Source organism: Schistocerca nitens, chromosome 2 (assembly GCF_023898315.1).
Source record: "Schistocerca nitens isolate TAMUIC-IGC-003100 chromosome 2, iqSchNite1.1, whole genome shotgun sequence".
NCBI classification, from domain to species: domain Eukaryota; kingdom Metazoa; phylum Arthropoda; class Insecta; order Orthoptera; family Acrididae; genus Schistocerca; species Schistocerca nitens.
In genome coordinates this window covers 1,073,260,696-1,073,276,823 of record NC_064615.1, presented here as the reverse complement: position 1 = coordinate 1,073,276,823, position 16,128 = coordinate 1,073,260,696, and the positions used below count along the sequence as shown (strand labels likewise).

At 36.4% G+C, this 16,128-nt stretch overlaps 1 protein-coding gene across 1 annotated transcript in view; it reads right to left on the bottom strand.

Annotated features, from left to right (window-relative positions):
- LOC126237463 (dehydrogenase/reductase SDR family member 11-like) overlaps positions 1-16,128 on the bottom strand; it is a 119,789-nt gene that overhangs the window by 61,876 nt on the left and 41,785 nt on the right. Inside the window, exon 3 of the mRNA XM_049947601.1 lies at positions 3,291-3,420. Within this exon, the coding sequence (XP_049803558.1) occupies positions 3,291-3,420 (130 nt within the window). The remainder of the gene's footprint in view (positions 1-3,290; positions 3,421-16,128) is intronic.

Genomic DNA, 16,128 nt, shown 5'->3' with positions numbered 1-16,128 from the left:
AACTTAAACTAGAGGAAACATATTATGGAGCTGGTCAAACAAGCGATTTCAGCTACTTTTGCCTTGGGAGAGGTAAACTAGTAAGTACAAATCTCATTAAATGTACTTTTGGGGGTTGCACAATCTTTAAATAGAGAGAATAAAGGGGGAGAAGGATACATAGGTACAAGCATTTCCCAAGACTGCACTACTTCAGAAATGGGGTGGAAGAGGGGGACGTAAATTTTATATTTAGGGATTGCCACATAATTTTCACTTAGCACACTTTCTTTATTTTACACTGTTTGCGTCACAGTAAGCAACACTACTTCTTTCACACCTTTCTTGTTTTACAAGATTTGCTTCTGGCAGCAAATTGTCAGACATGTTTTGCTTTGGTTGACTCGTTATTGAATCAAGCGCCAGCAGACATCATGGTTGTACTTCTTCGCTCTGACAGTCTGTCGCCACAGTGTTTTTATAGTTACAGTTAGAGGAAACTGTAATATTCAAACTGTGTTCTGCAATATATGAATCCACCAAAAATCAGTGAGAAATTGTTGTATACTGGTAGACTAGGTCTTAGTGCTCTGGTTAAAGAATATTTATCATCTGAAACCTCAGAAACATAAGTAACGTGCAGTCTTTTAAGTAGTGCTTAACCTCAAGTAACCTCGCTGTCGGTCATTTTATTTGTTGTTATAGTATAAACTGAACTGTTGTGAATACAGAAATCGAATAATAAAGATTCCTCTTTAACCCTGTAACTGATATACCTTGTGTGTTTTTGTGCACCATTGCCTGCTTTAGTAATCGCTTATGTTACAAAAATTTGTTGTATACTTGTTCGCTCTGTTCAAAATTTTGCAAGTTCACCCTGAGCTGTTGGTGGTGGCAGACGAGTATGACGGTAGCGATTTTGACAGACTGTGGCTCTTGTACTATTAATAGCTGAATATGACACCATCTGCATAAACTGAGTAGTTTGTTGTTAACTTAATTTACTCTCTTGGGAGTTGCCTGACTTGTAATTACGTGATTCTGATCATGAATTATTTCCTGTACGCTGCGAGCTTCAGTCTTGATGTTATCTTTAAGCATTATGAGCAGGCGTCGAGAAGCACACATCTGCTACAGATTGTGTAAGTTATTGTGAGCTACTCTCAGAACAGGTTGCTGAGTTTTAAGCCAAGTGTGGAAATTTAAATTTAGTACAGTGGAACACACGTTCTTGTATTATTCCTAATGCAGGCGTTCATAAAAAGAAACTATAAAATTTACACATTTTATGTAACTACAGTCACAGTTAACTAAGATTGGATTTATAGAAACATATTTAAATTTCAAGTGAAATTCTGGTTGAAATGATATAGCATAGCCTCCGGAGAAAGGGAATGTAAATTAACTTATCGATATTCATCAACATGGAAGCGCTCTCCACGCCCTTATGCAGCAACAATTACTATCTCTGTATCACAGAATGTAAGAAAAGGACGTTTTGTTTCTTTGTCTTCTTCTTTGTGTTCACGGTATTGTTGGTTCTGATGTCCTATCTGACGGTCGCATAGAGATCACGGTCTGTAAATGAGTAATATAATTATCTGTAGCGTTATTATCAATTTTGTCAAATATGTATGCAATTTTTTAGGGCAGAACGTGTTTTTTGTTGGTAGCAAATAGTACCTTCTCTGATCAATGATTTATTTACGTAATCATTAGATGTTGCACTGACCATTTTGTGTAAGTTAATTGTTGTAGCGACGCCATTAATAATAAAATGATAAAATCGCTTTTAATAGTCATTTCTTGCAAGAAGCATTAAAGATAATATTCTTAATAAATACAGAACGGCGTCTTGTAATATTTTCCATTTCATTTTTTAGGCCCGAGGTACAGTTTTATCAATAATAATTTTTATTAATGTATACTCTGCCATTGCACATAGGCAGCTATACTGGAGCATCAAGCCTCACAAAAAAGAAATAATGAAGCAGTTTATTTAACTGGTTTATCGCGTAACATAAAAGAAAGATTTTTTAAAAAAATCCATCGTGAGTAAGACAGATGTCTTCACGTTAGAATACGTATGATATTTCTGGCGATAGCGCCTTGAGAAACAATTAGCCGTGGCTTTTAACAAACATAAAAGAGAATTTTTAACAAAACGTTTTCATTTCCAATTATCAGACTAGTTTATTTCATTCTCATTTGAAAAAAGGTTACGCGATATTGATGGTTTATTAATTTTTCATGCTGTGGCCTTAAATTCTACTCACTGGTTGGCCTCATTAATTTCTTTAACTTACTTCAGACTAGAGTGTAGAAGTTTTACTTTGTAACGAAAATTACTTGACTATTCAGGTCAGAGGTTCGAGATAGAGTTTTTGATATTTTATGCAAATACTTACATCTCTCATCCTATCAGTTTTCATAATTTCTTTATTGTGTTTTGAAACGGTGTGTAATAAAATCTTTACCAAAATGAATTATTACGTAATAATTAAATGCCCACCACCTCACCACTACAGCTACTCCCTACAGCTACATTTAGGTGTATGACTACTTCTTTTTGACAATTATTGTGAGACTCTTTCGACTTCTAACATCTGTATTTGTGGAATTGTTCATCATACTAACATAACTTCTTAACACAATCCTTCGCAGAATCGCCAGCTATCGCTTATACGTTATGCAAGATGTGTGTGTGAGCGTAGGCTTCAGCTGTTGAACTACATCTCACCTACCATATGCTGGCGGCCTACAATGGAATTACGCCACTATCGTTGCCCCGTCCCACACCAATTAGGGTATTTTGTCTACGAGCCCTGATTATCACTCGAGCCACGAACGCTCTTGTTCCAAACTGGTAATTACATTCACGTCTGGCACAAGCCACAGGAGCACATCACTCCTAGCTGTTAACTAGGCGTTAAGTGGCGTCTTGGAGCGTCTATGGTGTACCTTCTGATCTCGTCCGTAGCTTAGCTAATCTAATGTTCATTTGGAGTCCATTTGTATTGCTTCACTGCATTCACATACTCGTACAATGACACTACTGTAGTATGATAATGAAGCTTAGGAGTTATCACAACAATTTGTATCGAAGTTGCATCAAAAAATCATCCGATTTCGTATGCCATTTTCTCCTTTCAGTAACAGAGTGCTGACAAGTGACTCTTCATGATCGTCATTTTATAGATAAACGACCCGTTTAAAATTGAGCAGTGGAAGAATGTGCTACTCTCAGAAACTTTTCTTTGTCAGGGGGTCACGCCTCTCCATTTTCTAAGCACACTGTGGTAGCCACTCACCTGCAGATGTGGATGATGAAGCCATCTTCGACGCCCCTGCTGAGCATGCCCTGCACGGCCTCCCTGGTGCAGATGCTCAGACCCAGCACGTTCACGTCCAACATACGTCTCCAGTCTTTAGTGGCTCCACCTGCAAACAACACGCCGAAACAGGTAACTGTAAGCACTTCAAAAGATAAACAATAGTTGCTTCAGGTAGATGAATTAACGAAACTTCTCTATGAGACACAACACCTCTCTTGTACTGTCAGCCATTTAAGTGCATATGTACCACTGCAACTTTGAGGATATAGCAATAATAATAATAATAACAGTAATAAGAGCTAAGGCGGAATCCTTTTCTTCTGATTATTTCTAGCTCATCTCTGTTAGTTCTTCCCACCCAGTAATGGTTGCGTAATGACCAGTAATACGTCAAAAAACGGTTGTAACCGTCTTTGGTCTACATATTGATGAGTACGTAACTTTGAAGAAACATATTGTTGACAGGGAATCTCCTGAGTCCGAGGTCGCAAAACGTAAATGATGTTTACGTTATTCGACGCCCCACATATAGTTTAACATGCAACCACAATATTGGCTGCTAACGGCAATAGGGGCGGAACTGGAGGTATCCAGTGGCGAGTACAGTATATGAGTAACTCACAACAGTGTTACACTGCTAGTGGTGTTGACACAAAGACGAGCATGTCAACGATAAACGAAGCAAACACTACACTGCATCTGCAACAACAGTTGCCGAAGATGGCATTTAGTCAAAATGAAACGCAAGGCATATTATCGCACTATCTAAAGCTATGCCTTAAAGAATAGCCAGTTTCACGATAAGCTCCACGACAGACGGTTTCACATTCGGTTGCATGCCATCACATTTCCCCATTACACCAATTTGATTCTATATGCATTATTTAAGAGTGGATACTTAGCTGAACGTTCTGCATGGTTTGTAGCTCCCATGGAGTTCGTCTTCAGTCTTGATGATGCGTACCTTTGTGATCACTGTGGCGCATCATTTTTCATTCGGTGTTTGTTTTGAACATTTCTTGAATATCGACGATGTCTTATTTTACGACTTGTTATACATACATCCCATGGGAGTTTTATACTGTACTTCTCGCATACTTGTTTTCTGGCGCCCTCCTGATGCACAAGGTGAGTTTTTAGCAGCTAATATTTTTCGTGTCATAATTGTTAACACAATACTTTCAAGCAAGCCTTACTAAAGACTGAATTTGCGTCCTGATACTTATGGGATTCCTTGTAAGCTGCTCAAACATTTTCCTTTACTTTTGTTCTTCATACAACTGCTATTCTTGGAAACAAAGTAATCAACACCGTAACATATCTTGCTAATTTCCACTCAGCAATGTCTTATAGAATAATTTCCTGGGCTATTTTAGCAAAGAAAGTATTGATTACACAAAAGTGAGCTGTTTGAACGATAAAAAAATTGCTTCGCCAGTTGGCTTTTGAGAAGGTTAGAGCTTTATAAATTTGGAAAATACCTCCAGTATTACAAGAATACAGGCAAAACCTTTTTCAGTTTTTGGCAAAGGAGCATAGAAATCCTCAGCTAACAGTTCCATCAAATCATTCAGCGTAGGAAGTCTACATGAATGGATAGTAACTTTGGCTCTTCGGCATTTATCACATTTTTAATAGGATTATTTACCCTCTTTGCCATGTTATAAAGAAAAATCACAGATTGTGCTAATTTCTGTACACTCTTTTTAACACCTACATGCTGAAAATTCAAATGGGTATAATCGACTATTTCAGTTATGTGCTCACTGGGCAAATACACTCCCCAGTTTACCTAATTTTCATTGGTTTGTTGAAACAGTAAACAATTATAAATCCTGTTACATGTTGGCAGTCGTACCCAAGTTCCTTTTTATCGTCTTCCACACGTCATCATGATTCTGATGTAACCTCAAAGGTTTTTGCAGTTTTATTCAATATTCTTCTCTCTCTGAACTTCATTGAGATAAAACAGATTTACATGCTGCTCACGATTGTTTATCCGACTTTATAACTCCATCCTACTACCAGTCTCGGGAAGGTATCTGACACAATGTTTTGTGTACCTTTAACATATACGATTTTAAATTGAAATTGCTGCAAAAGGAGCGTTCGCCACATCAATCATCCATGTATTAATATAAATCATATGAAAAGGCTCTGTGATCAGTGTAAATAATTGTTTTATTTCCTGATAGACAACCTCTAAACTCCTGGAATCCCCTTTTTCCTGACTTTTTCCAAGTCATTATGTACTTCTCACACAGCCATACTACGTTTTTCTTCACACCTAGTGAATGACCTGTTTACAAAGGATAATGTTTTATTATCTTCAGTCCACTCATCTCCATAATACTGGAACTATTCCACTTCAGTGCTGTGCCCACTGGAGTCAGTTTCTAAACAAAATGGCTGACTGAGGTCAGGGTGGTGTATGAGCCTCCTCTCCCTCAAAGCCTCCTTAAGTTCACCAAAAGCTTCTAGATATTTGTACGTCCAGGTGACAGTTGTCCAAGCACAAAATTTCTAAAAAAGAATTGCACATACCTAAAATGATTTACGTTGCTTTTGGTTTCTAAGACATGGACATTCTTTTATTGTCTTTATGTTTTTGGGATCACTTTTAATACCAGTTGTCGGTGATATATTGCCCAAAAATTTTCTCTTTTTTCTAACATTTCACATTTTCTAAGCCTAGTGATCATGCTCTCTTTTCTTAAAGTTTAAAATACCTTGTCCACAGGTTACAATATTCTTACCAAGATTCAATGGTAATTAGTTGGTCATTTACATATCCAATTATTTTGGTGCTTAGCTCTGATCTTATGACTGGTCTAGCACTCACATAGATACTGACACGCATATTAAACCCTAGTGGGACAACATTATAATGGTATAACTTCTCATTTACAAAAAGGATGTACAGTTTCGACATTTTTAAGTAATTGGTACTTGCCTGTTCATAAGTTAAATCACCTTGTTGTACTTCTGTAATATCCCTTCCATATTTTCTGGGTGATTTGTCTCTCTCCTCTCTACTGTATTCAACATTCAAGCATCTATGACAACTTTTAGACTACTGTTCTTTTTATGCACAACTATTAAAGGACGATTGAATTCACTCTTACTTCTGTCTGTCTGTCTGTCTATCAGAAAATGTTTCCCATAAAAGTCTCTAATTCCTCTTTCTGGTGGTCATTTAATCCTTCAAATTTAGACATTTGGTTTTTAAGTTCTTCTGCAATCCCCTTTTATCCTTATCACAAGCACAGGCCAGGTTCATTTCCAATTTCGCAAAATCAATCCCTTTTAATTTAAGATGTTCCACTAAGTTATTATTATCTAGTGTAACATCATCAAAATTCACAGTCACTTTTGATCCTTCACACCCAATATTAACAAAACTGTCTCCACAATAAATCTTTCCTCTACATTCTGTTAACCAATCCACACCTAAACTCATTGCTACGCTTTGCCCTGGTACCATAAAAAATATGCATCAAACATATGCCTACAATTTCAAATTACAGAAATATTTGCGGATTAGCAGCTTTGCTTAATTTATAAATTGCATTTACTGTTTTTAGTCCAGACAATCACACATTCATTACATCATTATGTTCCTGTTCATAATTCAAAAACCTTTGAGTAACTGCATCAGTTTCAATACTAGTGTCTAAAAGAGTTTTGTTTTCTCCACCATAAATGCCAGTTTTCACAGGGAGTTGTCCAGTCCTAGTATCATCAGTTTCACTTACTTCATGTGACAGTTCCTAATAAAATCACTCTGTGTCCAGTCACTACTATCTATCTGTATATATGTCTTCTTCTAATTCTTTTGAATCACACATAAATGTATTTCTTGTCATTACCTGTTGCTAACTTTTTAGCCAATGACAAAAACATTAACTTTCTCCTCAACACCTATATCTATTGGACTCTTCAAATAATTTTTGGTAGGCCTGCTCATCTCCTCAATAATTTCAGAAAAAGTTCATTGTCATTCCTTATCTCCTTTTTCCAAGTCATTATGTAAAAGATTTGTAACCTCTTTTATTCTCTCTTCTTCCTTTTTACTACTACTACTAATCTTTCTCATTACTATTACTACTTTCATTTTGCACCCATCTCTTTGCTGCCCCTCATATTCTTTGACTCCATTCTATAGCTGGGAAAACACTTCTATTTATTAACTCAATGAGTCCATAGTATTTCCATAACTATCATCAAATACATTATCTTCTGCCATTACGTTCTGACTTTTACATGTTCGATTACTAAATGTAGTACTAGTGCTATGAGAAATTACTAAATTCTTCCATAATGGAAACTTGAAACATTTGTTGTCCTATAAGTATACACGCCCTAGCATGGGACTCAAATGTGGGAGTTCTGTTCCCACTTAGGACTCTTCCACCCCTAAAATTACTTGACCTCTTGGCACTCTGCCTCTCACATTTATTAGTTCATTGTCTTTGTCTCGTGCCTGTTCTTATGATAACACCCAGAATTTCTGTTTTCATGAAGTGAACCACTTCTATGCCATCTATCAAGATCCCTCATTCTTTTCAATCCAGTTCTCAGTCCTAGAAGTGGTCTCATTAATTTTCTCCACTTCTTCCTCATTCATCTAATGACATTGCTGTTAAAGCTGATCTCAATATTTCCTTATTTCAGCTTTCCCTTGCTTGAACGCAACAGCCTGTATTTTATGTTTTTATACAGGCCTCCTACCTTTCCACTTATGACATTCCCAAATTTTCCTTGTTCTACTGATGTTTCTAACTGAGTCTCTGTAACCCTTTCAGAAACTTAATTTTTGAATTTCCCAAAATCTTTATTTACCTCTAACTTGACCTCATCCATTTCCTTATCTAAGCCACCTTACTGCTCCTGTTTAAAAATTTCCAGTCAGAATTCTCCTCTAACATTTATACCTTTCCACATACTTCTTTCTGTGATTGTTCCATTTTTATATTCCATCATTTGCACTCTCTTACTTGCTAACACCAGTTTCCAATTTAACAAGTAAATGTTTTCCTGTATTTTGCATAACAGATTCTGTACCTTTGTCCCATCTGTTCACTTCACCACACTTGGAAACCCACTACATGTTCTTCCTCTACAATCATCGTATTGCAAATTAAACAGAAAAACCAAAACCAGACACACTACTCACTAAATTTCGAATTCTGAATTCAAAGATTTCAAGGTCTCAACAAGACAGTGTTTGAAACAATACTATCCTGTTATGACAGGGCATCATAGGTAACGAAACAGGAGTTCCCTGATCTATCAATAATATTAGTCCTACCACTAAATTTAGTAATAAAATAAATGATCTTATAAATTATAGAGCATTTAACCCAAAGAGCATATAAAAATGGAGGAAACTTGATAAATTTCTAATAAAATGTGTACATATATTTTGTAGCAAATAAAATCCTAATATTTTACCTTTTCTCCGAATTAACTAAATATTAGACAGACTCAAACTGAACTGATTACTACCATTTATCAAAAAAGTAAGCAACGCCCCAGAATGGCTTTGGTATACCATAGTACAACAACACTGGTATGTAAACCAATGTCATGCAACATACATCTATCAGAAGTAAAGTTTTCATATGGCATGAATACTTCAACAATGGAAACACATATACTGTTTTCCGATTGTTTGTAACCAGTTAGCTAAACGTCAGAACTGTATGATGTGTTTTTTTTCTAGTACATTGCACTAAGCAATACAAAATTCGACATACAACTTGGATATCCAGACAAAAGACTGAAGTAATGTTCACAAGCACTCCAGTTACACAATTATATGAAGAAAAAGATAAAGTAAACGAAAAGGAAAAAATCTTTATCGCTCCAGATAAATATGTAGCACACACATATGCTGCCTGAAGGAAAGCAGTGTCAATAGGTGAAGTGTTCACAAAATTGTAATGTGTGGTGTGAGATGAAATTTAACAAAAGAATTTAACTTTTGACTTTGTTATCATTGAGAGTATTATTTATAATGTGTGGGGTATCAGTTATGTCCAAAAAGTACTAAAAACGAGAAGTCTAAGAAACGACTTCATCACAAAATGATGTGTTTCATACATAATTAAACATAAACTCTTTCAAGTGACTACTCGACAATAAATACTAAAGAATGATGAAGGAAAGAATAATATTTACAATATCCTTGTTGATCAAAGTACCTGCAGTTGGCAATGCAGACCAAAAGTGCTCATCACTATTTTGTAGTTTCACATTAGACATGGCAAGATGCACTTCGTATATCACAGTCCACCATATTACCTAGCTATTACTCTCTCGCCAAACATGTTGTTTCAAAGTCCCAACCTCATAGTGTTCTAATTATTATTTGGTGAACTATTAGTCTGTGTGAGAAGTTAATTCTTTTACCATAATGTCACAGTTTGTACTCTATTCATAGAAAGCAATCAACTGGGTATAACTGCCTCTACGCTGTCCTTATTGATAGGTTCCACCTTAATATTTTAAGACACAATACGTTATAATCGAGCCATTGTAGTCTATATATTCATTAAGTTCACTCTACGCATAAAAAACAGTCCACTCGGAAAACAGCTTACTGCACTTCATACTTTTCAAGTTCGCTTTGTGAGACAAGAGCCCACGATACGAGAGTACTGTAATATGTTTGTATTTTAAATTTGGGGTCTATGATACGCGTTGGGACAGTTCGCTTTGTACGCTCTGAAACTCCACTCCACAATCACGTGACTCTGCTGACTGCACATCATAATCTCAAGTTTATTTTTCGTGGTGTTGCTCTACGATCTGAAGCACTCTAAAGGGTTTAGATTTAGCATCATCGTCCCCACTATGTATCGAAATCTGCTGCCTAAACACACAACACACTCATGACAGTCAGTCTCTTAGTGCCCCCAGACACCATAGACACCTTGAAACGTCCCCTTTGAACAATTATACAGGACTGTGCTTAAACTGACACACAATATTTTGTTAGCGCAACGCAATCTGACTTTCAATAATCCCTACAAAATAATGGGCCCTGACTAACATTAAACTATACCTTTCACAAATCACTTACCTCACAAAAATCTTCGCTACTCAAGCTACTACAATACAGCGAGCGCCACTACTGCCAGCTAAATAAAAGATTCAAACTACTGAAGGCACTAACTACTGATAGGCATAGTTAGCAAATGAAAGATTTTAATAGAGAACAACCAATGTATTTACCTCAATAGTCATAATATATATAGCAGTTCATGACAAATTTCAAAACTCCGCCATCTCTCTCCCCACATCCACCACTGCTGGCGGCTCACCTCCAACTGTGCAACGCTACGCGCTGTTCACAGCCAGCTGCCTAACACTACAATGGCGAGTATTACAACAATGCAAAGCAGCCACAGACTGCACACAGCACAGCCAGTGATTGTCATAGATAGCGCTACGTGGCGTTACCAATAAGAAAACAGAAACAGCCTACTTACATAGCCCCCATGCTCCGCACAAAAAATTTTACAAACTGTTTTGGGCACTGGCCAATACATATTTGTTAAAAATTTTTTCACAATTACAGTAACAGAGATATCAAATGCACACACTTATTGATACAATGTTGGTCAAATGCTAAAATTTTCTCACAGTCCATAAAGACAGTCCTGATCATTCATCACAGTAACACTGCAGGGTTTTTCTCAAAGTCTGAGCAGTAAAAGAAAATGCACACGGAAGTAGAGGATTTCCATGCAGTCTTGAAGAAGTAGTGTTGTCCTTCCAACGGAAAGACAGTGCTGACTCTTGACATGCTGACAGGTAATGGGCCACAACAGAGCAAACCCACAGCGGAGTCAATCGAAGTTTTGAAGAGTATTGGTAGGTAGGTCATCACAGAGCAGACCCACTGTAGTCCTGGTAGAGATTACGGTATTGGTGGGCCACCAGAGGTGCAGACCCACTGTAGTCCTGGTAGAAATAATGGTTCTGGTGAGTCAGCAAAGACGCAGACCCACTGTAGTCCTTGTAGAAATAATGGTATTGGTGGGTCATCAAAGGTGCAGACCCACTGTAGTCCTTGTAGAGACAATGGTACTGGTGGGTCATCAAAGATGCAGACCCACTGTAGTCCTTGTAGAGATGGCCAGTAGCCATCTGTTGTGACTGTGCAGGTGCACAATCACCATTGAAGAGTCTTGTGGATAATATAGCAAGTCCATAACCACCACTTGTGCACTCACAAAGTTTTTGGAATTGTCCTTAGAACCAGCAATGCTGTTATCCAGTCCCTTGCTGAATTATTAACACACGTGCAAACACTAACAGTCCCTACTTCTCACATATTGTCCATATACTATGACCAACAGAAACGTGTGCAGTGAAATGTAACTTACAAGTTAGTAATTTGATGACCTGGTGTCAATTACAATTTTATAACATAAGAATACAATTACAAAGGTACAAAATACATCATTAAAGAACATAACAATACAGAGAACATTTGTAATACAGGCTTTACAAAAGAATCGAAATAACATATACGTCAGTGTTACAGGAATTATGACATGAGTACATACATAAAAGGTCAGAATAACTTTCGGAACATCATCTTCACACATGAGCATTAAAATAAAACAGAATAAATAATGTCTAAACATCTTTACAAAGAAAATAACATATTATCAGAAAAATTCTACAACATAACTCTTATTAGCTAAACACATAAAGACAGGAAAAACACAAAGAGTACACAACAAGAGTACACAAACACATACCAGAATAACACAGGGGGAAAGGACAGGGTTTGTTTTACTGCAGTATTTTGCAAACAAAACTTTCTTTACTTCTTGGAGATCTCCCTTCATTCATCATTATTCCCAAAAAGTCCTATCTATACCTCCTTGCTGTATTCTATTCATATTTCTTTCAAAATAATTATTTCTCATTGTACAATACTCATTTTGGCCCAAATCTTTTTAATATAACTTCTCAATGCATTCTTTCCCTATTCTTCATAGTCAGTTTCTTATATAGTCTACCCCTCTTAAGCTAACTTAAAACTACTGAGCTCAGATGCTAAACTAAGGGACGAGGCAATGCAGCAGCACAAAACAATTAACACAAACAGCAATGACAAAATATTCAAATTCGCAAAGCAATCAGCTGTATTACAACTAATATAAGGCAATGAGCAGCAAACAAGAAAAATAAGTCAGTAGTAAAATGGCTTAGAAGAGTAACACAAATTAAAATTCAGTAGCACTATGCCTGGCAAACAGCAGCAGCAAAATAAAAAACACATATATCTAAACAAGACATAGCTCAAGCAGAAAAAATATTACACTAAAAAATGGCCATGTCTAATACCTATGTCACATCTTAACACTAGAGTGATGAATCACAATTTATTCTAGAAAAGAAATTACCAAGTACTTGAAAAGAAAATTATGAATGCAGTTCCTGTGAAGGTAAATGTCTTTTTGTGCTCCCTCATTTTTTTGAAAAAAATTATTATCTACTCGATCTGTAGACAGAAAATATTTATATTAATACATCTATAAAATTTTATTTTTACCAATGCTGCAGTGCAGCTAGAAACTAGATATCAAATGAAATAAGCAACTATGTACAAAGCAAAGCTTAAGAACATCGTTCAATAGCCATGTGGCATTTCATAAGTAGTAAAAAAAATCTCTCATCTAGAAAGACAGTAGTCATAATCAGGTGTGTAGACAAACTATTTCTTGTCATTTCATTAGGGATTTCAGTAAATATCAGAAAGTACGATATATTTCCAAGTAATGAAAGTGTCGTATTTGCGATGTTTTCTACAAAGGAATGTCAGAAGCGAGGTTAATGGCCTCCCCCTTTTTTTTTCTCCACCTGCGCCTCTGGCACACACTAATGGCTTTTTTCCAGCCGACTGTCGCCCAGCTGGGTGCCCACGACACATTACGTGCAGGTGGTCACTTAACTTTCTTACCGAAATATTTACGACAGCAGTTTCCGCTACAGTGGCAGTCTCAGATAAAAATATTTCACAGGTCAAGAATTTGCGTTACAAATCTGTAGAAACAAAATCCTATTGATATAACAGTGTCCAAAAATTTTTCGTCGGCATTGTAATACATTCACGCATTTACATACGTTTCATAACTCTTAAAGTACGATTCTTGGTTTCCAACAACCTGTTTCACAAACCAGAGTGAGTCCCTAACCACTACTCATTATTCCTTACCTTATTCGTCGACACTTCTTCAATATTTTATGATAACAGATACGTAGCATACTCAAATAACTCATATAGCATCAGCTTATTGATCATAAACATACCGCAACAGCATAATACACATCATCATTGTAATAATAACATCATAAAACCTCAGCCAAATCTCAAAATCGTCGTAGCTTCCTCCAATAGTTTCAAAACCTAAAAAAAATTCTCTGCTCATTTCAAAAGTGTCATCTACCTGAAACGTACTTTAAAGATCATGCTTCCTTACCAAATACATCATTCGAAGCTCTCATAGTATCACAATGGTTCCGAAAAAATATGAGCATTTCACAAAGTACAGACAAAATACAATTTCATAAGTGTGAAGTTATCCAACTGTGTAATTACGTAAACATCTGTCACTGATGTAGTAAAAAAAAATGTTTATCTCTCAGTTACATGATCAGATAGCTGTGTAATTTGTGTGTTAGAGAAATATGGTACCGATGTGTAAAGTTGTATAAGCAAATACCATATTAGCTAGGGCTCCTTGTGCTTGCCAAACACATGATACTCAAAGTAGGCGTGTACCCCCTGAGGATTAATGTAATTATACCCTCAGGTGTTACAGATTACAGCAATGGAATGAAATGTATCACGGAAAACCTTTGTATCATTGTACTCCAAATATCTTTAAAAATAAATGATTTAAGTGCAAAATTAATCACTCATATACGTGTCCTGTAGCGCTAAATGTGCGTCTTGTTGCAACATAATCTCTGTGGAAGTGTCGTAGTTATCGTCCTCCGAAAGCTAAGTTCTGCAGAAGTCAATGTACTTACCTCATGATACACAAAAGTGAAATGCTTTGCGTATAGATATCTTAGTTATTACGTACCTTACCGTGATCAGGAAAGTACTGTGTTGTAACGTATTGTTGTGCTACGGAAAAGGCAGTCTCATTGTAGCTATACCACAAAAGTTACTACTAAAACCTAAGTTACTACTAAAACCTGTTTTACTTTGCAGAAGAATTCAGAAAAACTGTGCAGATATAAAACAGATACACCGCAAAAGCAACATTGTAAATTGTCACTCATTAGTAGCGTCGTGATAAAATCGTGTAGCTGTCATATAAACTAACCACTGTGTCATCTGGCATCTCACAGAAAGCACTTTAAATCCAGAATGTATTTTCAAGTAAACCAAAATGTTGCATTAAAATTCATTGGCAGTACTGGTAAACGTTCTAATAATGTGAGCCTTATAGTCGTTACGTAATCGTGCAACTAACAAGCAAGAATGTACACACAATAACACTGTGTCGTCTGTTCACAATAACAATGCATTCGTAATTTCTGTTTCAATAAGTTCTCTTGGTTCTTGACTGAATATTTAACTTCAAACAGTGTTGCATGTTAACAGTTTCTAAGTCTGACAATGCATACTAGAAATGTGAAGTGAAACGTTTTATGGCAATGACAAAGTTAAAAAGCAGATTATCTTTCAATAAACGGTTTTACATGTGAAATATGGTGTAAACCTTTACTCTTCCTAGTACGCAGAGTTTCAACTTCAACGCAATTATCATGTGGTATACGTCGGATTCTGTAAGGTCCATTGTAAACTAGAAAGAATTTGTGACTCAAGTGTTTCTTCTTATGTGACAATGAATGAGCTTTAATGAGAACTTTCTGACCAATATATAATTTCTTTGCATTTGCTTTAGCGTGTAGTTTTCTCCTTTTGTCTGCTGCAGATTTTATATTTTTAATAGCCAAATCAATTATGTCTTTGTGTCGAAGTTTACGTGTATTCGGGAAAGGTACAAGCTCTGTGATTCTGTTCGGTGGTTTTTCATTCTTCAGTACAAGAGTAGGTGGTAAAGCAGTGGAGTCATGAGGCTTTTCATTCAGCACGTTTTGAAATAAGTGTAAATATCTGTCCCAATGCTGATGCTTTCTGTGACAATAAAGTCTGCAAAGCTTATTGATTTCTTTCATAATCCGTTCGGAGGGGTTACAATGTGGTGAGTACAATGAAATAAAAACGGGTTTGATTTTATGGTTGCGAAGCATGCGTGGCCAAACAGCAGATCTGAATTGCGGTCCGTTATCTGAAATGACTTTAGCAACGTGGCCAACTTCACGTAAGAAATTTTTAACAAAGGCGTTGGATACAGATCGTCCAGTGGCTTTACGTAACGGAGTGAAAGAAACAAATTTGGAAGTAAGTTCAACAGCGACTAGAACGTACGAAAATCCATTCGATGTTCTGACAAGGGGTCCCAACAGATCAACTGCAGCAAATTCTTTTAATTTAGAAGGAATGATAGGAAACAACGGTGCACGATGTGAGATAGTAGATGGTTTCGCCTTTTGACAAAGTTTACAAATAGACAGGACTCTTCGAATTCTCTTTTCCATATTGTTAAAATAACAAGTCGTTCGAAGAATATGATAACATTTTCGTGGACCAAAATGTGCGTAGCTGAAATGAATGTACCAAATGAGCTTATTAACAAAATCGTCAGGAATGCAAAGTACCCATAGCTTGTCATCAACAGTGCAGCGTTTGAACAGTATGTTGTTTCTAACC